Raw genomic sequence first — 24,307 nt, 5'->3', positions numbered from 1 at the left:
CATAGTGCTCAGAGCCATTTGAACCATTTGAACCTCTACAGCTGTTCCCTTCTCTTTGTATCCCTTTTTGCTGTTCCACGGGCATTCACCGCTTATTAAAACCAACATGCGTAAGGTGCGGCCTACCACGCAGAGCCGTTCCTTGCTGCAAGTGGCTCGTTAGCCGTTTCTATGTTAACATTTCTAGTAGTGTATGAATAGTTTTTCCCCCACTGTGTGAAGCGAGGTGGTAGAAAGCTGTTATTTACTTATTGCAAAAGGCTAATTTAGTTCATTCTTTTATACAGGGTGCACTAAAATTCCCGTTACAAACTTCTAGGACTTATGAAGAGGATTGAATAGACAATATTTTGAATGGGAACCCAGCCGTTTGAATACATGTTTGCAAGGTAGGTATGAAACAGGGTAGTCATAATTGGGGGTGTTTACGTCCGATCGGCTGACGTCATTTGATGTCTATGCTATATCTCTCAGCTGATTCGAGTCTCATTCACGTGTCTGTGAGGGTTAAAGCACAAAATGAGGACACATTGACACAACACACCGACATGATCCCGTACGGCCAAGCTAAAGGTAATGGAAGAGCTGTTCATCTCTTTTTTCAAGACCGTTCTTCACTAAGTACGGCGGCATCGCGTACCCTTTTCTTCACATTTACGCAACGGCTACTACGAAGGGGAACCTTCACCGTCAGCAGGCGTGACTGTGGTTTTCCAGGGAGACACGTCACAACTAAATTAACTGTAAACAACAGTGTTTGTGAAAAGTGATTAAATTTCGCTTTCATTTCTTTGGAAATACTTGTAAATGCAGCTGTTTTACCAACTTGTTTTCAAATCGTTACAGCACGGAAACGGTACGTTTGCGGGCATAGGCTCCAGTGGAAATTATTATCCACTCAGTCGCTTCTACAAGTCCTAGAAGGCTGTAAGAGGCATTTTAGAGGACCCTGTACGTACAGATTTCGAAGGAAACCCCATATTGTTAGCTTACCAAGTAACACTTCAAGTTGTGATCTTTCGTGTTAATAAACATAGTTATTATTAATGAAAGGCGATGTATGAATACTTTTTTCCATGACTGTATGTGGACATGACTGTATGTGAATGTTGATGTACTTGAGAAAAGTCCGCAGCTCGTGGTCGTGCGGTAGCGTTCTCGCTTCCCGCGCCCGGGTTGCCGGGTTCGATTCCGGGCAGGGTCAGTGATTTTCTCTGCCTCGTGATGACTGGGTGTTGTGCGATGTCCTTAGGTTAGTTAGGTTTAAGTAGTTCTAAGTTCTAGGGGACTGATGACCATAGATGTTAAGTCCCATAGCGCTCAGAGCCATTTTGAACTTGAAAAAACTAAAAACAACAGGAGGTGCTCCAAGAATCAGGACGAAAGACGCCTCAGCGCTGGAAAACCAGCGATAGCAAAATGCTGTAGTCAGCAAAATAATACATCTCATTATGCAAACAAGATATCTGAAGGACATGAAACCTGAGGTACCGAATGTCAGTATTAGTAACACTGCGTCATTCTATGATTAGATTTATACCAGATTCATATTCTGCGTTTTTGTTCCAGTTTTTGTATGTTCCTTGCATGTGTTTATGATTTCGAGCCTGTTCGGTCGACTTAAAAACCTACCCAGTTATTGCTGCAGATTTTGCGTATGTCTACATTCCAAACTTGTTCGTATTACTGTAAGGGTTTTGTTTCGTACAGAAAATTGTAGGTTTGGTTGTATTTTGTATGTCACGCGACAAAGTAAAGCTTCAATAGGATCTGAGTAAAAGTGGGCAACATCACTGTCAAAAATGTTGCGCTGCGTGAGACTGTTAGTAGAACGTTTGCTTTGTGAGTGGAATGCAGTCTTGGAGAGAGAGAGAGACAGAGAGAGAACAATCATCTTGTGGTGCAATTCTTCTTGTTGTCTCCGTGCTTGCTAAGAAAATATATAATTTTACTTTGGCGAACTTTTAAGTAACAGAACTTTAATTGACAATGTTCATTGCAGTAATGAGTTTTATTAGCACGGAAGCTTCGTGAATGTCTCTGTAATTTAAAGCATGAATTGCACGTCGTGTTGCTAGTAGTTTGAATTTTTATTTTTTAACCTGCGTAGCAGCAGCAGCTGCAGTAGTTTAGAGATAGCATCAGCACAGCATTTATTCATTGCGCAAACAGGTAGGCAATCTGTAATTTACCTGTGACAAAATTAACATTTTAACACTGAAATACATTTCAGACAGGGCATTAATGGTAGTTATTTATATTTCACATTTTTCTCGCAGTCACATTGCTTGTATAATTGCTAACTGGACTGAGCTCTTAAATTTGAAAGAACAGACTGTGCTCTAGCCACGAGCGTTGCAGTAAACAGTTTAATGTTGCATATCCGATTAACGTTTACATTGCTGATCACTTTTCAAGAACTGACAGTACTCGGACCACGAGTGTTGCAGTACACAGTTTAATGATGCATTTATAGTTAACTTTTGCACTGCTGGCCACTTTTCAAGAATTATGAGATTTTTCATGAACTTAAGTACGAGCTTAACTGTTTCTCTAATCACGAGTTCAACTTCAACTTCCAAAAAGACAAAATACCAGTAAATGTAACTGTATATTACAACAAAAAGTAATTAGCCACTTTCATTACATTAGAGTTTTGTCTTTTCCAGTATCTAGATAGCTGATAGCGTTATGTGAAATCAGTAAAGTTAAATACAGTACTTTCCATAAAAATTGCTACACCAAAAAGAAATGCAGATGATAAACAGATATTCATTGGACAAATATATTATACTAGAACTGACAGGTGATTACAATTTCACGCAATTTGGGTGCATATATCCTGAGAAAGCAGGACAACCACCTCTGCCCGTAATAACGGCCTTGATACGCCTGGGCATTGAGTCAAACAGAGCTTAGATGGTGTGTACAGGTACAGCTGCCTATGCAGCTTCAACACGATACCACAGTTCATCAAGTGTAGTGACTGGCGTATTGTGACGAGCCATTTGCTCGGCCACCATTGACCAGATGTTTTCAATTGGTGAGAGATCTAGAGAGTGTGCTGGCCAGGGCAGCGGTCGAACATTTTCTATATCCAGAAAGGCCCGTTCAGGACCTGCATCATGCGGTCGTGCATTATTCTGCTGAAGTGTAGAGTTTCGCAGGGATCGAATGAAGGGTAAAGCCACGGGTCGTAACACATCTGAAATGTAACGTCCACCATTCAAAGTGCTGTCAGTGCGAAAAAGAGGTGAACGAGACGTGTAACCAATGGCACCCCATACCAACACGCCCGGTGATACGCCAGTATGGCGATGACGAATACACACTTCCAATCGATCATCGCGATGTCGCCAAACACAGATGCGATCATCACGATGCTGTAAACAGAACCTGGATTCATCCGAAAAAATAACTTAAGCCATTCGTGCACCCTGGTTCGCCGTCGTGTACACCATCACAGGCGCTTCTGTCTGTGATGAGGCGTCAAGGGTAACCGCAGCCATGGTCTCCGAGCTGATAGTCCATGCTGCTGCAATTGACTCGGGGATCGAGACGTGGCTGCACGATCCGTTACAGCCATGCGGATAAGGTGCCTGATATCTCGACTGCTAGTGATACGAGGCCGTTGGGATCCCGCACGGCGTTCCGTATTACCCTCCTGAACCCACCGATTCCATATTCTGCTAAAAGCCGTTGGATCTAGACCAGCGCGACCAGCAGAGTCGCGATACGATAAACCGCAATCGCGATAGGCTACAATCAGACCTTTATCAAAGTCGGAAACGTGATAGTAAGCATTTATCCTCCCTACATGAGGCATCACAACAACGTTTCACCAGGCAACGCCGGTAAACTGCTGTTTGTGTATGAGAAATCAGTTGGAAACTTTCCTCATGTCAGCACGTTGTAGGTGTCGCCACCGGCGCCAACCTTGTGTGAATGCTCTGTAAAGCTAATCATTTGAATATCACATCATCCTCTTCTTGTCGGTTAAATTTCTCGTCTGTAGCACCTCATCCTCGTGGTGTAGCAGTTTTAATGGCCAGTAGTGTAAATGTTTATTATGAGGCAGTACATAGGAAGCAGTAGCCGAGTTGACCAAGAAAAACGTAATGTGCTCTGTGTCTTTTAGCGGAGTTGTTTTACATCATATATACACATCATGTTTAATAAAACGTTGCTCATATTGATACATGATGTAGTAATTCTGAAAACTATAAAAAATTCCATAAACGTGTCGGGAAACAAATTCTAATTGACACGCGGGCTATTCTATTCTACGATAGCCGTCTGTCTTGAGGAATAGAGGAGGAGCTGAACCTCCGATTTGGACGCGTGAATGGGACACATGGTCCTATAACGTGTACCTGTTGTAAGTGGCACAGAAATCTAATGCATTAAGGTCAGGAGAAAGTAAAGGCCATCCTCCTGTATTCAGCAACAAATCCAGCGCTGGTTGAAAGTTTGTGTATGGTGTCGCGGCTGAAAATGGGGCAGTGAACCATCATTCATCTTCTTTGTCTTCATGGGAGCGAAATATTTTCCGAGAGCGGGGACAATTTATCGGACAGAAGTTGGTGATAAACAGCACCTGTTAATTAGTCTGACAAAGTTTATGCGCCTATATTTCTGCCACCCACAGTTCCTGATCATACAACATTCCTTGGTTCCACGATCGCTCAAAGGACGAGCCCACATATGGTTATTGCTGTTAATAATTATTCCACTCAGTGTTAATTTTTTAAAACTTGAACCAACTGTATTCATTTGAATACGCACCATAAAATTTCAGTAAGATCGTTTTATAATAGCTGCTCGCAGTTTACAACCTATCACGTTTTCCAGGCGGCGAAATCGTTTCCTAAATTATCAGGTTACACTGTGGTGGAAAATCTTTTATTTCACGGATTTGGCAATGAAACGAAAGGCGGAATGCTGACAGTCTACGTTTGGCTGCTAGGTTATCCGTCAGTGTACTACGACGACTAGAAACGTCTCACTTTCATATTCCCGATAACAACAAATGTATAGGGTTACATGAAACGAGATATCAGCACATGTATCCACAGGACATAATTATAAACCTCTAATGTGAAGCTAAGTTGGAAAAGAACAATCACAAAACCTTCTACTAGCGTTTCTTCTCGAAAGTGTTGCCTTCACGTTCGCTAACATACTCCACTAAATTAGGTGAGCAAAAGTTTGTTCAATTGCACGAATATTTTGATTCCTCTGAGTTGCTAGACTTCGTGTAGAGAGAAACCGCATTACAAAATAAGACTGAAATACAACAAATGGCATTTTGTATGGGAAAAACTGACTGACGAGGGACAGTAATATCCTTAATTTCTTAAACGTTTGTTTAGTCACTATTCATTTGAACGTACCTCGCACACTCATTTTATTTCAGTCTATAAATAGAACGAAAATTTGTTACATATGAATAACTTTGATGATTGTTTCTATGTATTTTCCTATGATATTTACTCAGTTCCTCTTTGTTACGTAATGGGTTATAGTTTCTCCAATATGAATGAAAGTCTTAGCTTCTTCAGGTTCTACATAATGCGAAACGGATGAATAAATCGTTAATTCACAATTCTTGTTACTGTATACAGCAGTTCGATAAGGCTGAGGATATTTTTGATTGCGCTGTTGAGTATTTGACTCATGATAAGAGTATTTATCTGTAAGCGCTTATGTTAAGCACAGTTGTCCACAGTTAGCGTAGAGCGACAGCAACTCTTGAACAACATGGGTGTTCTTACGGCTCTTCACTTACCAACCATAGTTCAACTATCTTTGTTACCGGTCTTCATATTTGTAAGTCAACAATGTCACGCAAAAGCATGACGCATATTTTGTTTTGTAATACATTTTGTGTGTTAATTTAGGGAACCTATGTGTCTTGCACCGCAGTTTAAGTGCCACAGAAGTAGCTGTGATGTTAGCTAATAGTATGAGGTAAAATACTGTTAGGGAATAAATTATATTTGAGGAATTTGGTCTCTGTATGTACTGAGAAGTTAACGTTTGTACAATAGACTCTGAAAATAGACTCATTACTTAAACTTTTATAAGAGAGCATTTCAGCCTACATCAGGAACATATTGCCAGTTGGCCAGTGATTAAAGCGTTGTATCATCGCTCTGCCGTGGATCACGCAATCACGTGGCTGCATATTACTTAGTCACGTTTCAATTTTGTGATGTTTGTAACGTTTTTTTTTTTTTTTTTTTGATTGATGATTGCAGAATTTTTAAGAATTTTAGGAACATCTATACAAACGTATCAGGGTAACTAGTACTCTTTTTAGAGAAATTCGTTATGTTTATTGTTGTAATACAAGTCAAGTCAACACTGGAAATCACTTGAATTAGTCCTGAAGACCACACATCGCCGTGTATTGATAAGAGTATTTGTTGGTGCAGTCCACACGCACTCAAAACAATGCAGCATTGAGACAAATGATTGAAGGCTGCAGTCGGTTCGGTTTCTACTACAGGAGACTGACCAAACTGACTGACATCTCACTGCATGGAGAAATGTGTGGGTGGCTCGGTGGCTAGGCGGGCAGGTACCAGACTACAATTCTAAAGGTTCAGTGACCACTCCCCAGTCGTTACTAAGACTTGTATTTACCGCTCCTTTGGCATCTGAAAGTGAGTCTTCTGTACAGACTGGGCCATATCGCACAGTACGTGGTTCTGAGTCTCGGTCCAAGCGCTTCTCTCTTCAGATGTACATCTTTCGTTCCTCTTTCATAATTGGTTTTTTATGAACTACTATCATATCTTTGTTAGTCTCGATGTCAAAATTTGTACAGATGGCGATGCTTGGGAGCTTGGGGCGATGCTTTTCTTTTACTGCTCTTAATATCAAGAGCAACTTCCTTTCCCATTACCATGTCTTGATACTCTCGTTGCATGACACGGAAGCGTTGTTATGTATTTTCGAATGCCTGAGGGTAGATCAGAAGCGTTCATTTCCGTCAGAACGTAGCAATACCAACCTCCCAATTTACACTCAAGGATCCCAGTTTGCGCTCCACAGTTGGCCAATAAAACAGCATGTCGCATATACTGAGCCATTTGCCGTGTGACTCGAATGGGTAGCAGAGATGTGCCTCTACTCCCCCCCCCCCCCCCCCGACGCTCCCTCCACCACGTTACAGGAAATGAGGGAAGGTCCTCATAGGACACCCAGACCCTAGTTTTTAGACTCACTTTTCCTGCAGCCTCCGATGTGTCCGTATGACTTCCCTTGGAACACGGTTTGGGTATAAGTCAGGTTGCTTTGTATCAATTAGAGTTTCATTATATATGTGATAAAAAAGTATTTGCACTTTCATATTCAGCTGATGATTAGAGACGCTTTTTCAAAAGTGTTCACGTTTGGACTCCAACAGATTCATACATAACTTGAGGTTTTGTTGTGTTATATTCAGTGGTATCTATCCATGCCGCCATATCGCGCTACCTGGTGATAAGATCTGTGTGACAGATTGTGAGACAATCTACTGGTTCACTTTCTTCATGAATTTCGAACATATTGTCCCATGCTTCTTCCGATAGGTGGTCTTGCTGATCCATTTCATCAGTTTCATAAATGTCTTTTCGGGGCTTTTAAGGGACCATAGTACATGGTGATTCTAAATTAGTTACCTGAAAGTAATATGAAATAACGCAGTAGATTTACTAACTTGTAATAATTTATTCTTAGTTCTGAATCTCAAAGAACGTAAAGCTCGTTTTTGCAATGATCCCTGTAGCTTCCTCTTGTCACACGGTATGTATCCCATCAGACGTCTGCCATCGGTCTCTGTAGCCATGAGGGACCTTGATCTTTCCCTCCATATACCACACAACCTGTTTCCGTGGCATGCTTTTATAGTCTTTGCCCGACCGAGAGTAATGTGGTACTCTGTTCAGAAACGTCTAGTTCGAAGAGCTCACGGAGAACAATCGGCATGGTCAGTCAATGGTTTGGAAATTATTTGTTGTTACTTTCAAGTAACTAGGAGGGTAATGTGATAAGCCTGGTAAAAAAGTAATTAAAATGTTTGTTTCGTAAATAAACGACCTTTCTGGACGATAAAATCTACTTTGAAGGATATATATTTGGTCGAGCTGTACTTCAGCTTTTTCGCCCCATCGGAAAAATAGATTCCTCAGGCTCTACAAAATTTTCGTTGACGGGAACTGTCACTTCCTTATTTGATGAAAATTTCTTCCCAGCAAACCAAAGTATCAAGTTGCGGGCACCAAAAAGTCACTTGGGGATAGTCTGACGAATGGGTTGGATGAGGAACAAATTCCAAACCCAGTTCATGCTCTTTCGCCATTGTGATCCCTGATCTGTGGGAGTGGTGCATTAGCCTGGTTAGCGAGAAGTGTTTTACGTGCAAACCCTGGTCTTTTTTCAGCCAACGCAAATTTCAAACCATCCAATAATGGAACGTAATAGGGTCCTTTTGTGGTTCTGCTTTTTTCCATATAATCTATGCGGATTGTTTCTTGGGAATCCGAAGAAGCATTTGCCATCACGGTACCAACTGACAAAATGATCTTTGACTTCTTCAGTGCTCTTTCATCAGCCTAACTCCTGACCGAATTTAAAAACTTAAAGTGCTGTCCCAATTTTCTCATTAGGAGGTTTAATCTTATCTTAAACGTTTAACACAATAAGACTCGTAATACACCCAGAAATTGTGTTTTCGTCTTGAGGCAGCGTACTTTGTGGCGCACATATTACTGTTTTTTATTCGTCCAGTATTTAAAAATGAAAGCACTTGCCAACTTCCACCAAACTTTACACATAATTTCAAACCTTTACGTAACTTTTCTAGCTGACTACATACACAAAATGATGGATGGAAAATGTTTATAGCTTACTAAATTTTCGCTACACACATAGTAAAACTACTGCAACAGGAGTGACGTTTCCATTTATTGTTTCATTACTCTGACGATATTCGCTAAATACTCCATACAAAGTATACACATATATCATTGAATTTACCTGAAAAATTATTTCATGGTACGACATGACGTTCTAGAGGTATTCCGACATGTCTCTGCTACCTTACTCAGTGCCCTATTATTGACAACATCGTATCTGTACCACCATTACTTGCGACTAGCTTTTTAATATAAAAAATCATCAGTGGCATCATTGTTTCTGTTCTTGTGTTGGTCAAACGTTTCTAAATCATATCGACTCTTTCCCAGAGATACTCCTCATCTTTCGGTATTTCACTGATTGACTGAAACTTTATGTTGCCAAATATAATTACGAGCCAAGACAGCACGTTGTATATTCAGTCAAATGAAAGTATTAATATTTTGCAATGAAAAGATAACTCTTTCTCTTCAGACTCGTCAGCCTTCTTAAATGTTTTTACTATACTCAGGGACTCACATATATTCTGCATCTAGTCACTAGGTATATAGTGCTTGAAAACATTGTCTAATCTGTATAAAACTGTTGAACATTATTATAAATATCTCTCACCACTTTTTTGAATCAAGGCACTGGTCTCAAGCTCAAAAACACAGCTTTCAATGTACATAGGTATGGAATATACAGTGCGTGACCTATCAATTTTTGTGATGTATTTGATCTTTAACTCCTTAATTTGCTCTATGACACGCCTTAATATGCTGTGCTACACAATTAAAGGCTCAATTTTTGAAACCACGTAATTGTCCCACACTACGGCGCAAAAGTTTTAAACTTGCCTCAAAGCTGTCTATTACGTCCCTCGGTAGCTGTGCAGAAGCGCAACGCCTTATGACGTCATCATCGGGCTCGTCGATGCTCAAACAACACCGAGGTGTGGACACATGCGAAGAAATATCCAGAGCTAAGGAGTCCTGGTGAGGTGTAAGGTGGGCTACTGATGTCAAGTTGGCACTAAATTTCATCATCTTTCTGCCCCTGCCACCGTGGACCTGTCTCGCGATGGGAAGGTTGTCACAGTCCGTCTTACATATCACACCTTCTTTTGACTTCTCTGCCACCAAGGTCAGATCCGCGACGCCCAGCGTTGAAATAACTCAGTTTCCTTAGGGGTGGCCGAGGAAAACATTTCAGACACACAGCCGCTCAGAACTGACACAAAATGGTCTCAGGGGGTGGCACAAACATTGTCGATGAAACCGCCTCCTTCCCTGGCACGTTGATTCCTACACATTTCGCGGTCGGAAACTACAGTTGTCATTCCGATGAGCAACAGGGCAGGGCGACGTACCAGGCAAACTTCATCACTGCTGACACACCCGCATGTTTCAGCTCTTTCTCTAAGGAAACTGGGGGGCTGTATCGCCAGTCAGCGTCACCGCACCTCTGTCGAGTGGAGCACGATCGCAAAATTTGCTCTAGAGTACATGTTTCTAACACTATAGACTGTTCAGAACCTTTCAACGAAATCTCAACGTAGTCGAAAGCAGCAAAGTGGGCTTACAATTTTTCAGCCTTCCAGTTTCGCCCCCTCCTGTGGTGTGGTTACGGGGGTTGCAATGCTGACACGGGCATGAATACAACAGCAAAGAGTTTCTCTAAGGTCAGGAAAGCCCCACTCCAGTTCGGCAGGCACGTGGAATCGGAAGGCAGTTCAGCACATTTTTAAAATTCTCGGTAAATGTGGGCAGGTGCCACCGTAGGTTTTGCCGAACTGTGGGCGGGGGGCGGGGGGGGGGGGGGGGGGAGGGTGGAAGGAATCTTAAGAAGACACACTTCACCCCCCGACCTCTCCCCGGCTCCTGTGATACCGTCATGGGAGGGCGCAAAATAGGAGGGCTGAAAATACATTAGTACCCTTTTGTTGCTTTGAATCAAGCCAAGATTCGACGATTGGTTTTTTAAACGCCCAGAGGTGCGAGCAGTGTCAAAGGTTGTCGAGAAACTCGACAACCTTCGGAATGTGAACTGTCGTTTTCCATCGCCCAGGGGAAGAGAGTGGTTCCATTTACGTCCTTTTTGCCAACCCATGAGGCCTCTTCGTGTTGATTCTGAGCGACGGTGAGTCTGAAATGCTTTCCTCAGCCACTCATAAGGAAACCGCTTGATTTCAATGTAGCATGTCGCGGTTTTGACCCCCGTGACAGAAGCGTAAAAAAAAAGAGGTGCAATTTGGGAGGGAGGGGGAGTGACGACCTTCCTATTGTGTAACAGGTACACCGTGTTACTGAGCCGAATGGTGGTGAAATTTGACGGGTATGTCACATCATTTATCAACCTTACACATCACCTGAACTTCTAATCTCTGGCCATTTTTTCTCCGGCGTCGACACTTTGCTTTTCAATGGGCCGTCGAACGCGGAGGTGACGTAGCAGTGCGTCACACTTTTGCGCATTTACAGTGGAAGGTTGTAAGGCTCCTTTGAGAAAACTTTCAGACTTATGAGTCGTAGTGGAAAGCAATTGTGGGGTGTCAGAACAGTGATCTTTTAATTGTGTTGCACAATACATTTATATCTGCAAGTGTAGTATTAACGTGATACATTGACGTCTTCTAATATATTTATTAGTTCTAGTTTTTCCCACGTTCACTCTTCCACTCTTCCTTGGAGCGCATTTCTTATGCTCTTTCCGTTTGTTGCAGGCCCAAGAGTATGTAACTGTGGAAACGCAAGAAGGTACCCTGAGGGGCCAGATATCTAAAACGTATACAGACGTTCCCATGTATATGTTCCAAGGCATTCCATATGCGGAGCCACCAGTTGGAGATCTCCGTTTCCAGGCAAGTTATTTATCTGTTATTTCATCTCCTGCATAAAAAATGTATCATGCTAGAAGTAACAGTCTGCATGTCTCTTGTGGAATGTATTCACTTGACGTTTAAAGAAATGAGACATCATATAATATTACTTGTTTTCCTTGAAAGATACATTTATCAAGTCTGCATGTGTCTATTACAGAATATTGTCAAATAGTGTTTAAATACGTGAGATATCACGTTTCACTAGCTACTTTTATTTAACGGCACGCCTCACTAATTGATTATTTTACCTGTATGAAGATCTTTGGTTTGTAAACGAGGCTGTTGAATATTTGTGGATTAACCACTACAGGGTACAGTATACACAGGGATGGATTTTACTGTATTCAATCCTGAAGGGTGAAAAACACATTACCATGCCTAATACGGTGTAGAAAAGCTTCTGGCGCTCTAAACAGCTTCCAGTCGTCTCGCAGTGGATAAATACACAAGACCTGTATTGTTTTCAAGGTAATGTTGAACCATACTTCCTGCAAAATATTTTCATATGCAGGTAATGATAATGGAGATGAATAGCGATTGCACATTGTTCTCTCCCAAGTATACCAGAAAAGCTCAATGATACTGAGAGTGAGTGACTGGTGGAAAGGAGAGATGTAACAGTTGATTCTCGTACTCACGAAACCAGTTGTGGACGATGCAGGCTGTGTGAACAGGGGAACACGACATCAGCACTGGAGAGTAAACATTGTACCATGGGATGTACCTGATCAGCAAAACGGCCATATAATCCTTAGAAGAAATGCAGTCTTGCAGAGTAACCATTGAGTCTTTGAAATACCACGATGTGGCAGCCCAAATCATCACAAAACCTTCGCCTTTTTCACTCTTCGGCCGTGAACTCGGCCAGAAGTTGGAAACAGTGCGAAACGATACTCATCTGACGAAATTACAGTCTGCCACTGCTACGTAGTACAGGCATTGTGTCTTCGGCAGGACGTTCTTCTGTTATGGGTATTTGCATCACTAATGAGAGCTTTTGAAACTCCAGTTCGCCCTGCTTTTTCCTTCTTATGGAACTCTCTTCATGTTGTTTTGGTGTTGCAGGGGCTCGCGTGTGCAACATTCAGTTCTGCAGTGATTTTTGCAGCAGACGTCTTCTTATTTTTCATCACAGTCTTTTCAGCGACTGCCCGTCAAGATCATTTCACACCCTATTTCGTCCACGTTGTGACTTAGCAGACAATGTTTTCCCCCTCTCCCTATATGCGATATGAATGTTCGATACGCTGTCTCTTGAAAAACGAAACATTTATGAAACGTGGGTTTGGAGTGGAGCGCTGGGTTGTTTACGACTGAAGGCGGCTACGTTGACACACATTCATCATCTGTTTATTTTTTCCATCTCAAATTTCATTAAAACATAATATCTTGATGTTCTTGGCGTGAGGTGGCCGCCATACGTGAGGACCTCTTGAATTTACAGGAGGAATGGGAAAAATGGGAAACGGGAGCACACTTACTCTGAAGCAGAGATCCGAGTAAGCAACTTGGTCTCACTTCAAGCAACAGCACCACTGCCCGGCAACACTTGAAATCACATCAGTACACTCAGCTGCGCATTGTCCTAAAGCTTAATCACAACAGCATTAAATAAAAGTTCTGTTCTCATTAAACGTTTAATGTGATAGCAACGTGCGTAATTGTTCAAAAGCTAATAGTGACGATCCGTAAGTTACATGTTTAAGATTTTTCCTCGTGCGCACTTACTAATAAAAGTGACTAGACATGATAGACATATTAGCGGCCGCTCTGTAAACTACACCCACACCTCCTAAGCTAGATCGCTCTCTTATTACCTTTACTGAGCTTAATGTGACTAGAAAGTATGCCACTAGGCACTTATGGTAAACTGTTACTGAAGTAATCGGCAGTAGCCGTAGCTTAAACTAGGCTTTCAGTTTAGGACGGGGACTTAACCCCCTTAGAAATAAACATGCTCTAGTCTGATCAAGTAACTAAACAAGCTGTAGCCTGTCCAACACTAACAGTAAATCCGACACTCGTTCTTTAGAACGAGATAGAGTTTGGCTACCTTGCACGTGGAAGCACGTACCATACGAGCACCAACAATTTGTCCGCTATCGAATGCAGTTACTTTCCTCACAATTACACAGAACACTGTTCTGTCAACGACTGACGCTTATAAAGGATTCACGACACAGCACAGGTGCCGTGTGTGGTGTAATACGAGGGTGCAACCTGTAGTCAGTATCTCAGTATCTCCATCTACATTAAAGCAAACTTTTCTTGCGATGTTTCCATATTTTCGCCCACCTCTGGTATATAGCCTGCTGGACATCCCGCATTGCTTCATTAAGCCAGTATCTTAGCGAGGTAGGGAGTAGTGTATCGTGTCATAAACCGCCCTCTGACAAGATGTGAATCCGTGCGTGGACGTGGATAGTGACGAGTAGACTACTACATTTACCTCTCTGCCCCGGAAGCCAGAGCAAAGTGCAGCGGGGGTATTATTATCAAACTTATTGTTTCTTTTCCTCGTGTTCTATTTGAGCATAGACCGATAGAAAAATGACTATTCTTATGCCTCTCGTGCGCACTCTTATCTTTCCAAAATTGTTCTTATGGTCCTTACGCGAGATATTCGATGGTGGCAGAATCTTCCAATAATCTTTATTGCAGTCGATGTGCTCTTTATTTATCCAGCAAAATATCTGGAGAACAATGCCATCTTCCAAGATTTCCCATTTATGTTCCTTGAACACTTCTGCCTTGCTTTCGTATGGACTACACCTACCTACGACGATCGTAGGAGCGCACCTTTCGATTCACTTAGCATCTATTATAGTGTCTACTTGATGAGGACTGCAGCACTGTATCATTGGTCACGCTGCTGTCTTGTACACAGTTTTCTTTAGGGTGCTCCACACTCTCCCAGAATCACACGAACGATCACGTGGACGTGATGTGCGACCGCAGTACTCTCGAGCGGCTATTGTCGACTACATATGGCGTTTGAACTATACACACATATTGGTATCGAAGGGTCTAAAATAGGTGCCTTAAATGTATTAGCTATTGGCGTAGGTGCACAGAGAACACTGTAGGTACGTTGATTGATTCAAATGTGTTTAATGTCTTAAAACAGATCATTAAAATATTCCATTTTTCCTCATAGCAAATGTCATTGACTATAGATCTAAGGAAGCAAACAAAGTTACCTATACTTTTAACGACTAGAACTGTATGCATGATTAAATGTCTATGACAGATAGCAGAATTTCAAAAGCAACACGCTGCTACTGATCATGTTTCTATATTTCTCCGTAGATCTTCTCAAGTTATTATTTCTAATTTCTTTGACTCCATACCTTGCAAATTCATTTCTATGTAATCAAAGTGAAATTTTTGAAGATGTGTCTGTTTTTTTCCAGAACTTTTAGCCCTGAGATACAATATAATTTAAAACCTCTTGAGTCCCAATAATATATAAAAATTAATTTTAAAAAATTTCACAAAATTGACCTTTATCATAATAGCAAGCGACTGGCGAAAAGTAAGCCATCAGTTGTTTTAACCTGGTTGTTTCACTTAGGAATATAACGTTAAAATTTTTCAAAAAAATTGCGTTTATCGTTGTAAGCAAGGAATAAAAGAAGAAGCTGACAGAAAGAAAACAATCAGTTGTTTTAAGGAGGTGGTTTCTTTTTGGAACCACTGGAATATACAGTTCTCAGTTACTCATAATTTCGTAATAAAATCTGTAAGTAATTTCCTATTACCTGAATACAATGCCACATCTCGAAACTTCAATGAACTCATAATACAGAAAACAAATTATAACCCCAAATAACATGCGGAAATTGGCCTATAATTTAACAAATTTATATATGTAGTATATACTACCTCAATCCTTTCATTTCGAAACCACACAAAAGCAGCACTGGAAATTCAAATTCACGTCACAATAACCTTAAATATACTCACTTCCACTGTAAATGATCGTAAAAAAAGTGACAATCTCATGGAATCACTAAGCAAAATCTCCGAGGCAACTTTTGATTTTAGCTCCGTGAGTGCTATACATTCGTAGAGGTACCTTATCGTACTAGTAGACGTCTATGTATTTTAATAACATTGGTGGCTTCACACGAAAGTCACTGGTACATCAGAAAAAAACTATTGGAATGCTAATTTTAGGCAGAAACCACAGGTTACTCAAAGATTTAATCAATTTGCCGATATCTATATAAAGGAATTCATATCCAACCGACACGTTTTAACACATCTGTAATGCGCCGACGCCATGAACCATCACATTTTTTTATGTTGTCTTCTTTGATTCTCGGCCTCTTTTTTCGTGTTTGTGTGTACGCACGCTGTATAAGTTATTTGGCGTCTTCAACAACCGTAATTAAAGTCCTATTAAGGCCAGACCCATTTCGCTTTATTTTAAAGCACCTTCAGTGGTGACTGTAACAATAAGGTTTATTCTCGTACAATGTTGTTTGTCATGATCAGTAACAGTTCATATGCTTTACTTATTACTATAACCAGTTTTTATTCTTTTCATTAATCATGGTTTGATTGTTATTCATTGCATTCTTCTTCGTCTTCCACGAGCATGTGTTTAGTTTCGCACAAAGCACTTTTCCTTACACTTAAGACATTGACTTATCTGCACTGGGGAGTATCACTGCTATCACTATCCTCACGAGAATTCGCGTATTCTCATTGTTCTTCCTTTTTTTTTTTGGTACTGTGGATGTTTGTCTTTTGCTTGTTTTGATACTGGCGGAAGCTCTGTTGTCTCCCTGTAAGTGTTTATATTCTCCAGCGTGTGTGTATGTGTGTGTGTGTGTGTGTTTTAGGGAGGGAGGGAGAGAGAGAGAGATAGAGAGAGAGGTAGAGAGAGAGAGAGAGAGAGAGAGAGAGAGAGAGAGAGAGAGAGAGAGAGAGAAGTACTTAGCATTTTAGCAAGTGGGGTGATTACTTGTGTGTGTGTTTTACTTTTGTACAATGGTGGATGATCGAGGGTTGGGATATTGCCTACTTTGTTATATTATTTTGTGGTGTCTATGAATGTGTGCTTTCGCAACAATATTTCAGTAGTTTAAATAGCGAATGGCTGCTAATGTTTGCTCGTTTATTATGAGTTACCTTTGCATTATTGGTTTTTGAATTTGAAAGTTTTCTTGTGTGTGTAGGACATGTTTCTTTTTGCTGAATGTGCCTATTTTCCTGTCCTTTTCTGTTGTGGTAGAGTGGTAGTTTTCATGCCAGAAGTGTCCCGCATATGTTTAATGGCTGTTGCCATATTTCCAAGCTTTATTGGGTCGTTAAACCTTATTTCGAAAGTTCTGCCTGTCTTTCCTAGTTGTCGAGTATAACAGCTGTTAGTCTGGAGTTAGTTAAGCGCCAGATTTTTGGTGAATGTCCATTTGATCTCCCTTTGTTAGACATCAAGCTTAAAGATGAAAAAACACAGCTATTACAGAAAGGCTTAAAACACAATGTAAACACAAAACTAAATGAAAATTTCGTAGAAAATCTGATCATAGAATCTAAGAACGAACATACTGTCTCAAGAACAGAAGAAAGACACAAGCACCGTGAACCTAAGTCTAACAAGAGAATTATTAGGCAAAGAAATTATAAAACATCATAGATACAGAGATGAACACAATAAAACCAGAGAGATAATGGCAGAAGATAAAATACGGAAACTCTTAAAGAAAAACTACGCAGAGACAGCCTAATCGTAACGAAGTCAGAAAAAGCTAATACAGTTGTCCTAATGAATACACAAGAATACAGTAAGAAGACACAAGAATTCATTTCACAGAATAAATTCACAAAATTAAAGTCAGATCCAACAAACAGATCCCACACAAAAATCCACTAAAGACAATTAAATACACACAGTGAAACAGCAAAAGGCTCATATGACAGGCATGAACCCCAATGCCTCAAATATCCGAGGCCACCCAAAGGCAAATACTCCAGTGAGACCTGTTATTAACTATAGGAAAGTACCCATTCTCTCCCTAATCAGACATATGCTAAACAGGCTCACACAACAGTACACAACAACATATAACAGAGCAATTAAAAACACAGAAGAACTAATAAACCTCATAAAAGACTTTCACATTCCAGATATATATAATTATTATTATCGTTAATTCCCCATTGAGGGGAGCGTTAAAACACAATCAATATTCACAATGACAATATGGTACATAAATTGGTACATTTCAAATTCATGGCATTTTTTTGTCTCTTTCTTTTCTCTTCCCAAAAACCTCTCATAAATTCACTGTGCTTCTTCTTCCTCTCTTCTGTCCACTTCCTTCCTGCTTTCTCCTCTTTTGGTGTTTCATCGAATTTCTGTTTGTTGATTTTTTCTCTGTATTTTCCTCTGTTAGATATTTCTTCTGTAGAGATGTTAAGATTTTTAAGGTCTTCCATGGTTTCCTTTACCCAGTTAGTTTTCACCTTATTCGTCACCACTATGTTAAAAATCTTCTTGGTCAGCCTATTTTCTTTCATCCTATGAATATTCCCATAGAATTTTGCCCTTCTTTTTCTGATATTGTCTGTAATTGTCTCTGCCTGTTTGTACAATTACTTTGTTGGTCTCTTTATCCAGATCCCCTGTCTCTGAACTGGCCCATAGATCTTTCTCAGAATTTTCCTCTCTTGCTTTTCCATTTCCTTGATTTTAGTTCTTCCTCTGATTACTGTTGTTCCTGAGGCATACAAGGCCTCAGGTAAGACTACTGTTTTGTAATGTCTTAATTTGGCATTGATGGAAATATTTCTTTCATTGTAATAGTTCCATGTAAGTCTGTATGCTTTTTGTAGTTTTGTAGCCCTTTCTTCATTGGCTGTTGAATTCAGTCCTGTTTTCTGTATAATCTCTCCCAGGTATTTGAAACTTTCTACTTGTGTTATTTTTCCGTACTTTGTTATCAATGGGCTTCTGTCTGCAGATTTTGTGTCCACGTACTGTGTTTTTTCATATGATATTTGTAGTCCTGCTCTGGCTGCGATTTCATGCAATATCTCTACGGCTTCTCTGGCTTCTTTTCTGTCATTTGTAATGATGGCTATATCGTCGGGAAAGGCCAGACATTTTATGTTGACGGGTCTATTTTTCTCTCTCCCCATTGACTCCTTTGTTCCACGTCCTGATTATTTTCTCTAAAACGGCGTTAAATAAAATGGGTGACAGGCCATCTCCCTGTCTCACTCCTGTCTTGATCTCGAAAGATTCTGAGATCTCGCCCATGAACTTCACTTTTGACTTTGTATTTGTTAATGTTTCCTGAATTAGTTTTCTGGTCTTATTGTCTACCTTCATTTCTTATAGTGTATTAAAAAGTGTTTCTCTGTCTATGGAATCGTAAGCCTCCTTGAAATCAACAAATGTTACTGTGGTGTTTCTGGACTTTCTCGTTGTTAATAATGTTCTCAGACACCAGATATGCTCACTGCATGATCTTCCCTTCCTGAACATTCCTTGGTATTCTCCGATCTGTGGATCTATCTGAGGCTCTAGGCGATTTAACAGAGCTTTTGATAGAATTTTGTATGCCACCGGCAGTAACGAAATTCCTCTATAGTTATTTGGGTCTGTTTTGTCTCCTTTCTTGTGGAGGGGGGTGTATTAGGGCTGACTTCCATTCTTCTGGTATCTTTCCTGTTTCCCAGATGTTTTTGATTATACTATGAATTTTGGGTGTAATGTTTTCATGGTCTAAATTCCAGATTTCTGCAATCAGTCCATCTTCACCTGGTGCCCTGTTATTTTTCAATGATTTTATTATTTTCACGATTTCTTCATATGTTGGGGGTTCGGAGTCCCGGTTGGGTTCTAGTTTTGTAAACTGTAATCTCTGTTTTGGTTTATCACAGTTAAGTAACGTATCAAAGTATCTGGCTAATATTTCACAGTTTTTCTTCGGATTTGTCTCCAGTGTTCCATCTTGTATTTTGAAGCATAAGCTTGGAGGCTGATATCCTGTCATATTTTCTCGGAATACTCTGTAAAAATTTCGTGTGTTGTTTCTGGTGAAGTCTTCTTCTATCTCCTTCAACCTGCTGTTTTCGTAACCTCTTTTTTCTCTTCGGATTATTTTTGAAGTGTTTTTCTATATCCTGTTGAAGTCCTCCCATTTTTCTTGTGTTTTACTGCTGTTAAATTTCTTCCAGGCTTGTATTCTCTCTTCTATGGCCCTGTAGCATGTCATGTTCCACCATCGGTGTTTCCTTTTCCTCGGTGGCTGCCCCAGTTTTATCGGTTCTTTTATTTTTTCTGACATTTCTGTCCAGTTGTTGCTATTGATTTTCATAACTTCTTCTATTATTTCTTTCTTGTTTATTTGTAGGTAATCTGGATCTATTGTGAAAGGTCTGTTGGTTCTCTTGATTTGTCTATTGGGTATAAATTTTACTTTAATTTGGAGAAGGTGATGATCAGATTCGAAAACACCTTTCCTTGTTCTTACGTTCATTATTTCTCTGGTGTTTTTTGTGGATATTGCTACGTGGTCTATCTGAAATTCTCCTAGAGCATGGTTGGGGGATTTCCAAGTTACAAGTTTTCTGTGTGGTTTCTGGAACTGCGTTGACATGATTTTCAGATCAAAATTTCTGCAGAAGTTTGTCGAGTTCTCTCCATTTTTGTTTGTTCTCATGTAGGCCGTGTGTTTTCCTGTCGTATCTCGGAATTTTATTTCCTTCCCTAACTGGGCATTGAAGTCTCCTAGTAAAACTTTTATGTGATTCTTGGGGATTTTGCTGGTAGTTTCTTCCAGATCTTCCCAGAATTCCTCTATCATCTCTGGGTTCTTCTTGTTGTAATTGTTTGTGGGGGCATGTCCATTGATTAATGTATAGGCTTTGTTTCCAGATCTTATCGTGAGTGTCGACATTTTTTCTGATTTTGATGTGAAATCTATTACGGAGTCCAGTATCGATTTATGTACTACAAAACCAGTTCCGAAGAGTTAGAGTTGGAGATTTCTTCCTGGGATGGTTATGGCTGTTTCCCCTTATATATTCTGTAATTTTCGGAATCAAAGTGGTTCTCATCTGCAAATCGTGTTTCCTGTATGGCCATAACTTTGATGTTGTATTTATCCATGGCGTTTGTTAATTGTTTCAGTTTACCTGGCCTCAGTAGTGTGTTGGTGTTGAGTGTTCCCATGTAAAATACTTTCTTCATCTTGAGGGTTTTTGAGAGGCTCCGATTCTTCTCTTCATGACATGCCTCATCCCCTGGAATCCAATGATCAGGTCTATTACCCAGTCTTACTGACTGGGGCCCAGAAAACTCCTACATCTCATTATTGACCAAAATTACCTTGAATTCAACAAAGAATTCTTTCCAAAAGAAGGATTTCCAGTGGGATCCCTAATGTTGTGGAAGTTGGTAAATATCTTCATGAACAAAATAGAAGAAAGAACTTCTAGAAAATAGAACCAGCAAAATACAATATACTGTATTAATATTATGAAAAGAAAAGTTGCTACTCACCATTTATCGGAGATAGTGAGACGCAGATAGCCACAAGAAAAAGACTGTCACAAAATAGCTTTCGGCCAGTATGGCCTTCGTGAAAAGTAGACAACAGATATATTCTCTCTCTCTCTCTCTCTCTCTCTCTCTCTCTTTCTCTCTCTCTCTCTCCCAGTCGAAAAATATAAACGCCCACAGAAGAATAGGAGATGCTTCCACCGATATCAGAACATAAAAGACGAACACATCCCGCAATAGCGAAACAAAACACTCGAAAAGGCGAGAGGATAGCAATAATTCCCAACACAGAAATTCGAATGTGTTAAGAGCAGGGAAAGTGCTGTGTGTAAAGCGTCAACACATACATGTGGAAGACGAAGAAGAATACAATAAACAACAACAAAACCGTGAATAACTTAGGGAATAAAAACTGTTTATAGCAGTAAGTAAAGGATGCGACGTAATAATAAACAGAATTGTACGAGAACAAACCATATTGCTACAGTGAGTACTGGAAGGGCTTTAAAATAAAGCGGAATACGTCTGTTCTTGATAAGACTTCTGTGAGAGTTGCTAAAGACGCCAGTTAACCCAAACAACTAGCACATTTTTATTAAATGCATGTTCAAATACAAAAATCACTGAATACCGTACTTTGGCTTCTGAAAGTTGTATTTTAAAGTGGCCTCTGATGGCTTCGGCGTGTGACGTAGGAAGCAGTCTTGCATCTCATTGGTTCGCATTTATCAGCATGCTAAGAAATCTAGACGTGCTTTTTTCTGTCGTTCATTTGAAATTCCACATTATGACTGACGTCTCTAAACCTGTCACGCTATACCTCCCTATCCGCATTCACATCGCATCATCCCATGCGAAGATAGCGAAAGCACAGGTTCCGTGAGATTTCAAACAGCCTTATCTGCAACAGGTTATCATATATTTAAGTTAACTCCTGTAGACTATCATATTGGAAGGAATCTGAAACGGAAGTCTGCCTGTTACTGGCGTCGTACTGATCAATCAACAGAATGGACCTAGCATCCCAGGCAATTAAAGTGTGTGAAAATACCACACATTATTTCGGAACGACTTGTAAAGAGAACCTTACACCTTATTGCAGATTATATCAGGACCTGAAATAAATCGGCACTATTTCATTATAAAGAATATTCGACTTATAATTTGCCCGGAGTGCTACTCCGAAGAAAGGCACTGGATACTGCTGCACGTCATACACGTGACTAGATGAAACTGCGCAATCTTCATTTTATTTTATTACTTATTTATTAATTTATTTTTGAGTTATCAGTCTTCTGACTGATTTGATGCTGCCCGCCTCGAACTACTCTTCGGTGCCAATATTTCAGAGTAGCACTTGGAACATAGTCCTCATTTATTTGCTGGATGTGTTCCAATCTCTGTTTTCCTCTACATTTGTACCTTCCACAACGCCCACTAGTACCTATTTCGCGATGTCTTAACAGTTGTCCTACCATAGTTCCCCTTCTTCTTGTCGATGTTATCCATATAGTCTTTCCCTCGCCGATTCTCTGGAGAGACTCCTGATTCCTTACCTTAACAGTCCACCTCATTTTGAATATTCTTCTGTAGCACAATACCTAAGATGATTCTGTTCTCTTCTTTCCGGTTTTCCTACAGCCCATGTTTCACCACCACACAGTGGTGTGCTCCAGACTACATTCTCATTAATTTCTTCCTCAAATTAACGCCTATGTTAGATACTAGTATAATTCTCTTGGCAAGAACGCATTTTTTGCCAATGCTAGTCTGCTTTTTATGTCCTTCTTGCTCCGTCCATTTTCTGAACTCATTAGATTGTCCACTACATTCAGAAGATCCTGCTATTCTTTCACATTTTCCCTGAGAATGCCAGTGTTATCAGGGAATCTTATCATCGATATCTTTCACCCTGAACTTCAGTTCCAATCTTGAACTTTTGTTTTATTTCTGTGATTGCTTCTTTTGTATGCAGATAGAATAGAAGGGGCGAAAGACTACATCCCTCTCTTGCAACCTCTCTCATTCGAGCACTTCTTTCTTCATCCTCCACTCTTATTGATCGGTCTTCATTCTTGTACATATTGTATACTACCCGCATTTTCCGTAACTTATTCGAGTTTTTCTCAGAAATTCGAAAATATCGCACCATTTGACATTGCCGAACGGTTTTTCCAGCTCGACAGATCCTATGAACTTGTCTTGAATTTCCTTTAGTCTTAGTTCCATTATCAACTGGAACGTAAAAGTTACCTCCTCCGGTTTGTTTACCTTTCCTAAAACCAAGCTAGCTGTCATCTACGGCATCCTCAAGTTTACTTTCCAGTCTTCCGCAAGTTATTCTTGTCACCAACTTGGATGCAAGGGCTGTTAAGCTGATTCTGCGATAAACCCCGCACTTAGAGACTTTTGCAATTTTCAGAATTGTGTGGATGACGTTTTTCAAACAGTCAGACTGTATATCGCCAGACTTGTACCTTCTACAAACGAACGTGAATAGTCGTTCTGTTGTAACTTCCTCGAATGATTTTTGAAATTACCATGGAATATTATCTATCCGTGGGTTATTTTGCTTCCAAAGCAGCAGGATTCCTTAATTTTATGTTCTTCTTGATCACCAATTTTGAAGCTAAGTTTCTCGCTACTCTCATGGCTACTGCTTCACATTACACAGGTCGTTTTCCGGTTTACTCTCAGCTGGTTCATTCTATTCGACAGAGCCTGTAAATCTTCTTCACTTTCACTGAGGACAGCAAGAACATCAGTGAATCTTATCATTGGTATTCTTTCACTCTGAATTTTAATCCCAACCTTGATCTTTTATTCTATTTTCGTTATTGTTTCTTCTATTTATAGACTGAACAGTGGGGACGAAAGGATGCACCTCTGTCTTACATCCATTTTGAGTTCTTCGTCCTTGGTCATCCAAACTTAGTTTTCCTTCTCGGTTCTTGTAAATACTCCTATTTTTCTTAGGCTGTCTAACAATTATATCATTTTACATTGCCGAAAGT

At 40.2% G+C, this 24,307-nt stretch overlaps 1 protein-coding gene across 1 annotated transcript in view; it reads left to right on the top strand.

The window, feature by feature from the left end:
• Positions 1–5,722: 5,722 nt before the first annotated feature.
• LOC126320783 (esterase FE4-like) overlaps positions 5,723–24,307 on the top strand; it is an 84,777-nt gene continuing 66,192 nt past the window's right edge. The window contains exons 1-2 of the mRNA XM_049994121.1: positions 5,723–5,829; positions 11,612–11,749. Of these exons, the coding sequence (XP_049850078.1) occupies positions 5,761–5,829; positions 11,612–11,749 (207 nt within the window). The 5' untranslated portion in view covers positions 5,723–5,760. The remainder of the gene's footprint in view (positions 5,830–11,611; positions 11,750–24,307) is intronic.

Source organism: Schistocerca gregaria, chromosome 2, assembly GCF_023897955.1.
Source record: "Schistocerca gregaria isolate iqSchGreg1 chromosome 2, iqSchGreg1.2, whole genome shotgun sequence".
Classification (NCBI taxonomy): Eukaryota; Metazoa; Arthropoda; class Insecta; order Orthoptera; family Acrididae; genus Schistocerca; species Schistocerca gregaria.
This window is presented reverse-complemented; position numbering and strand designations above follow the sequence as displayed.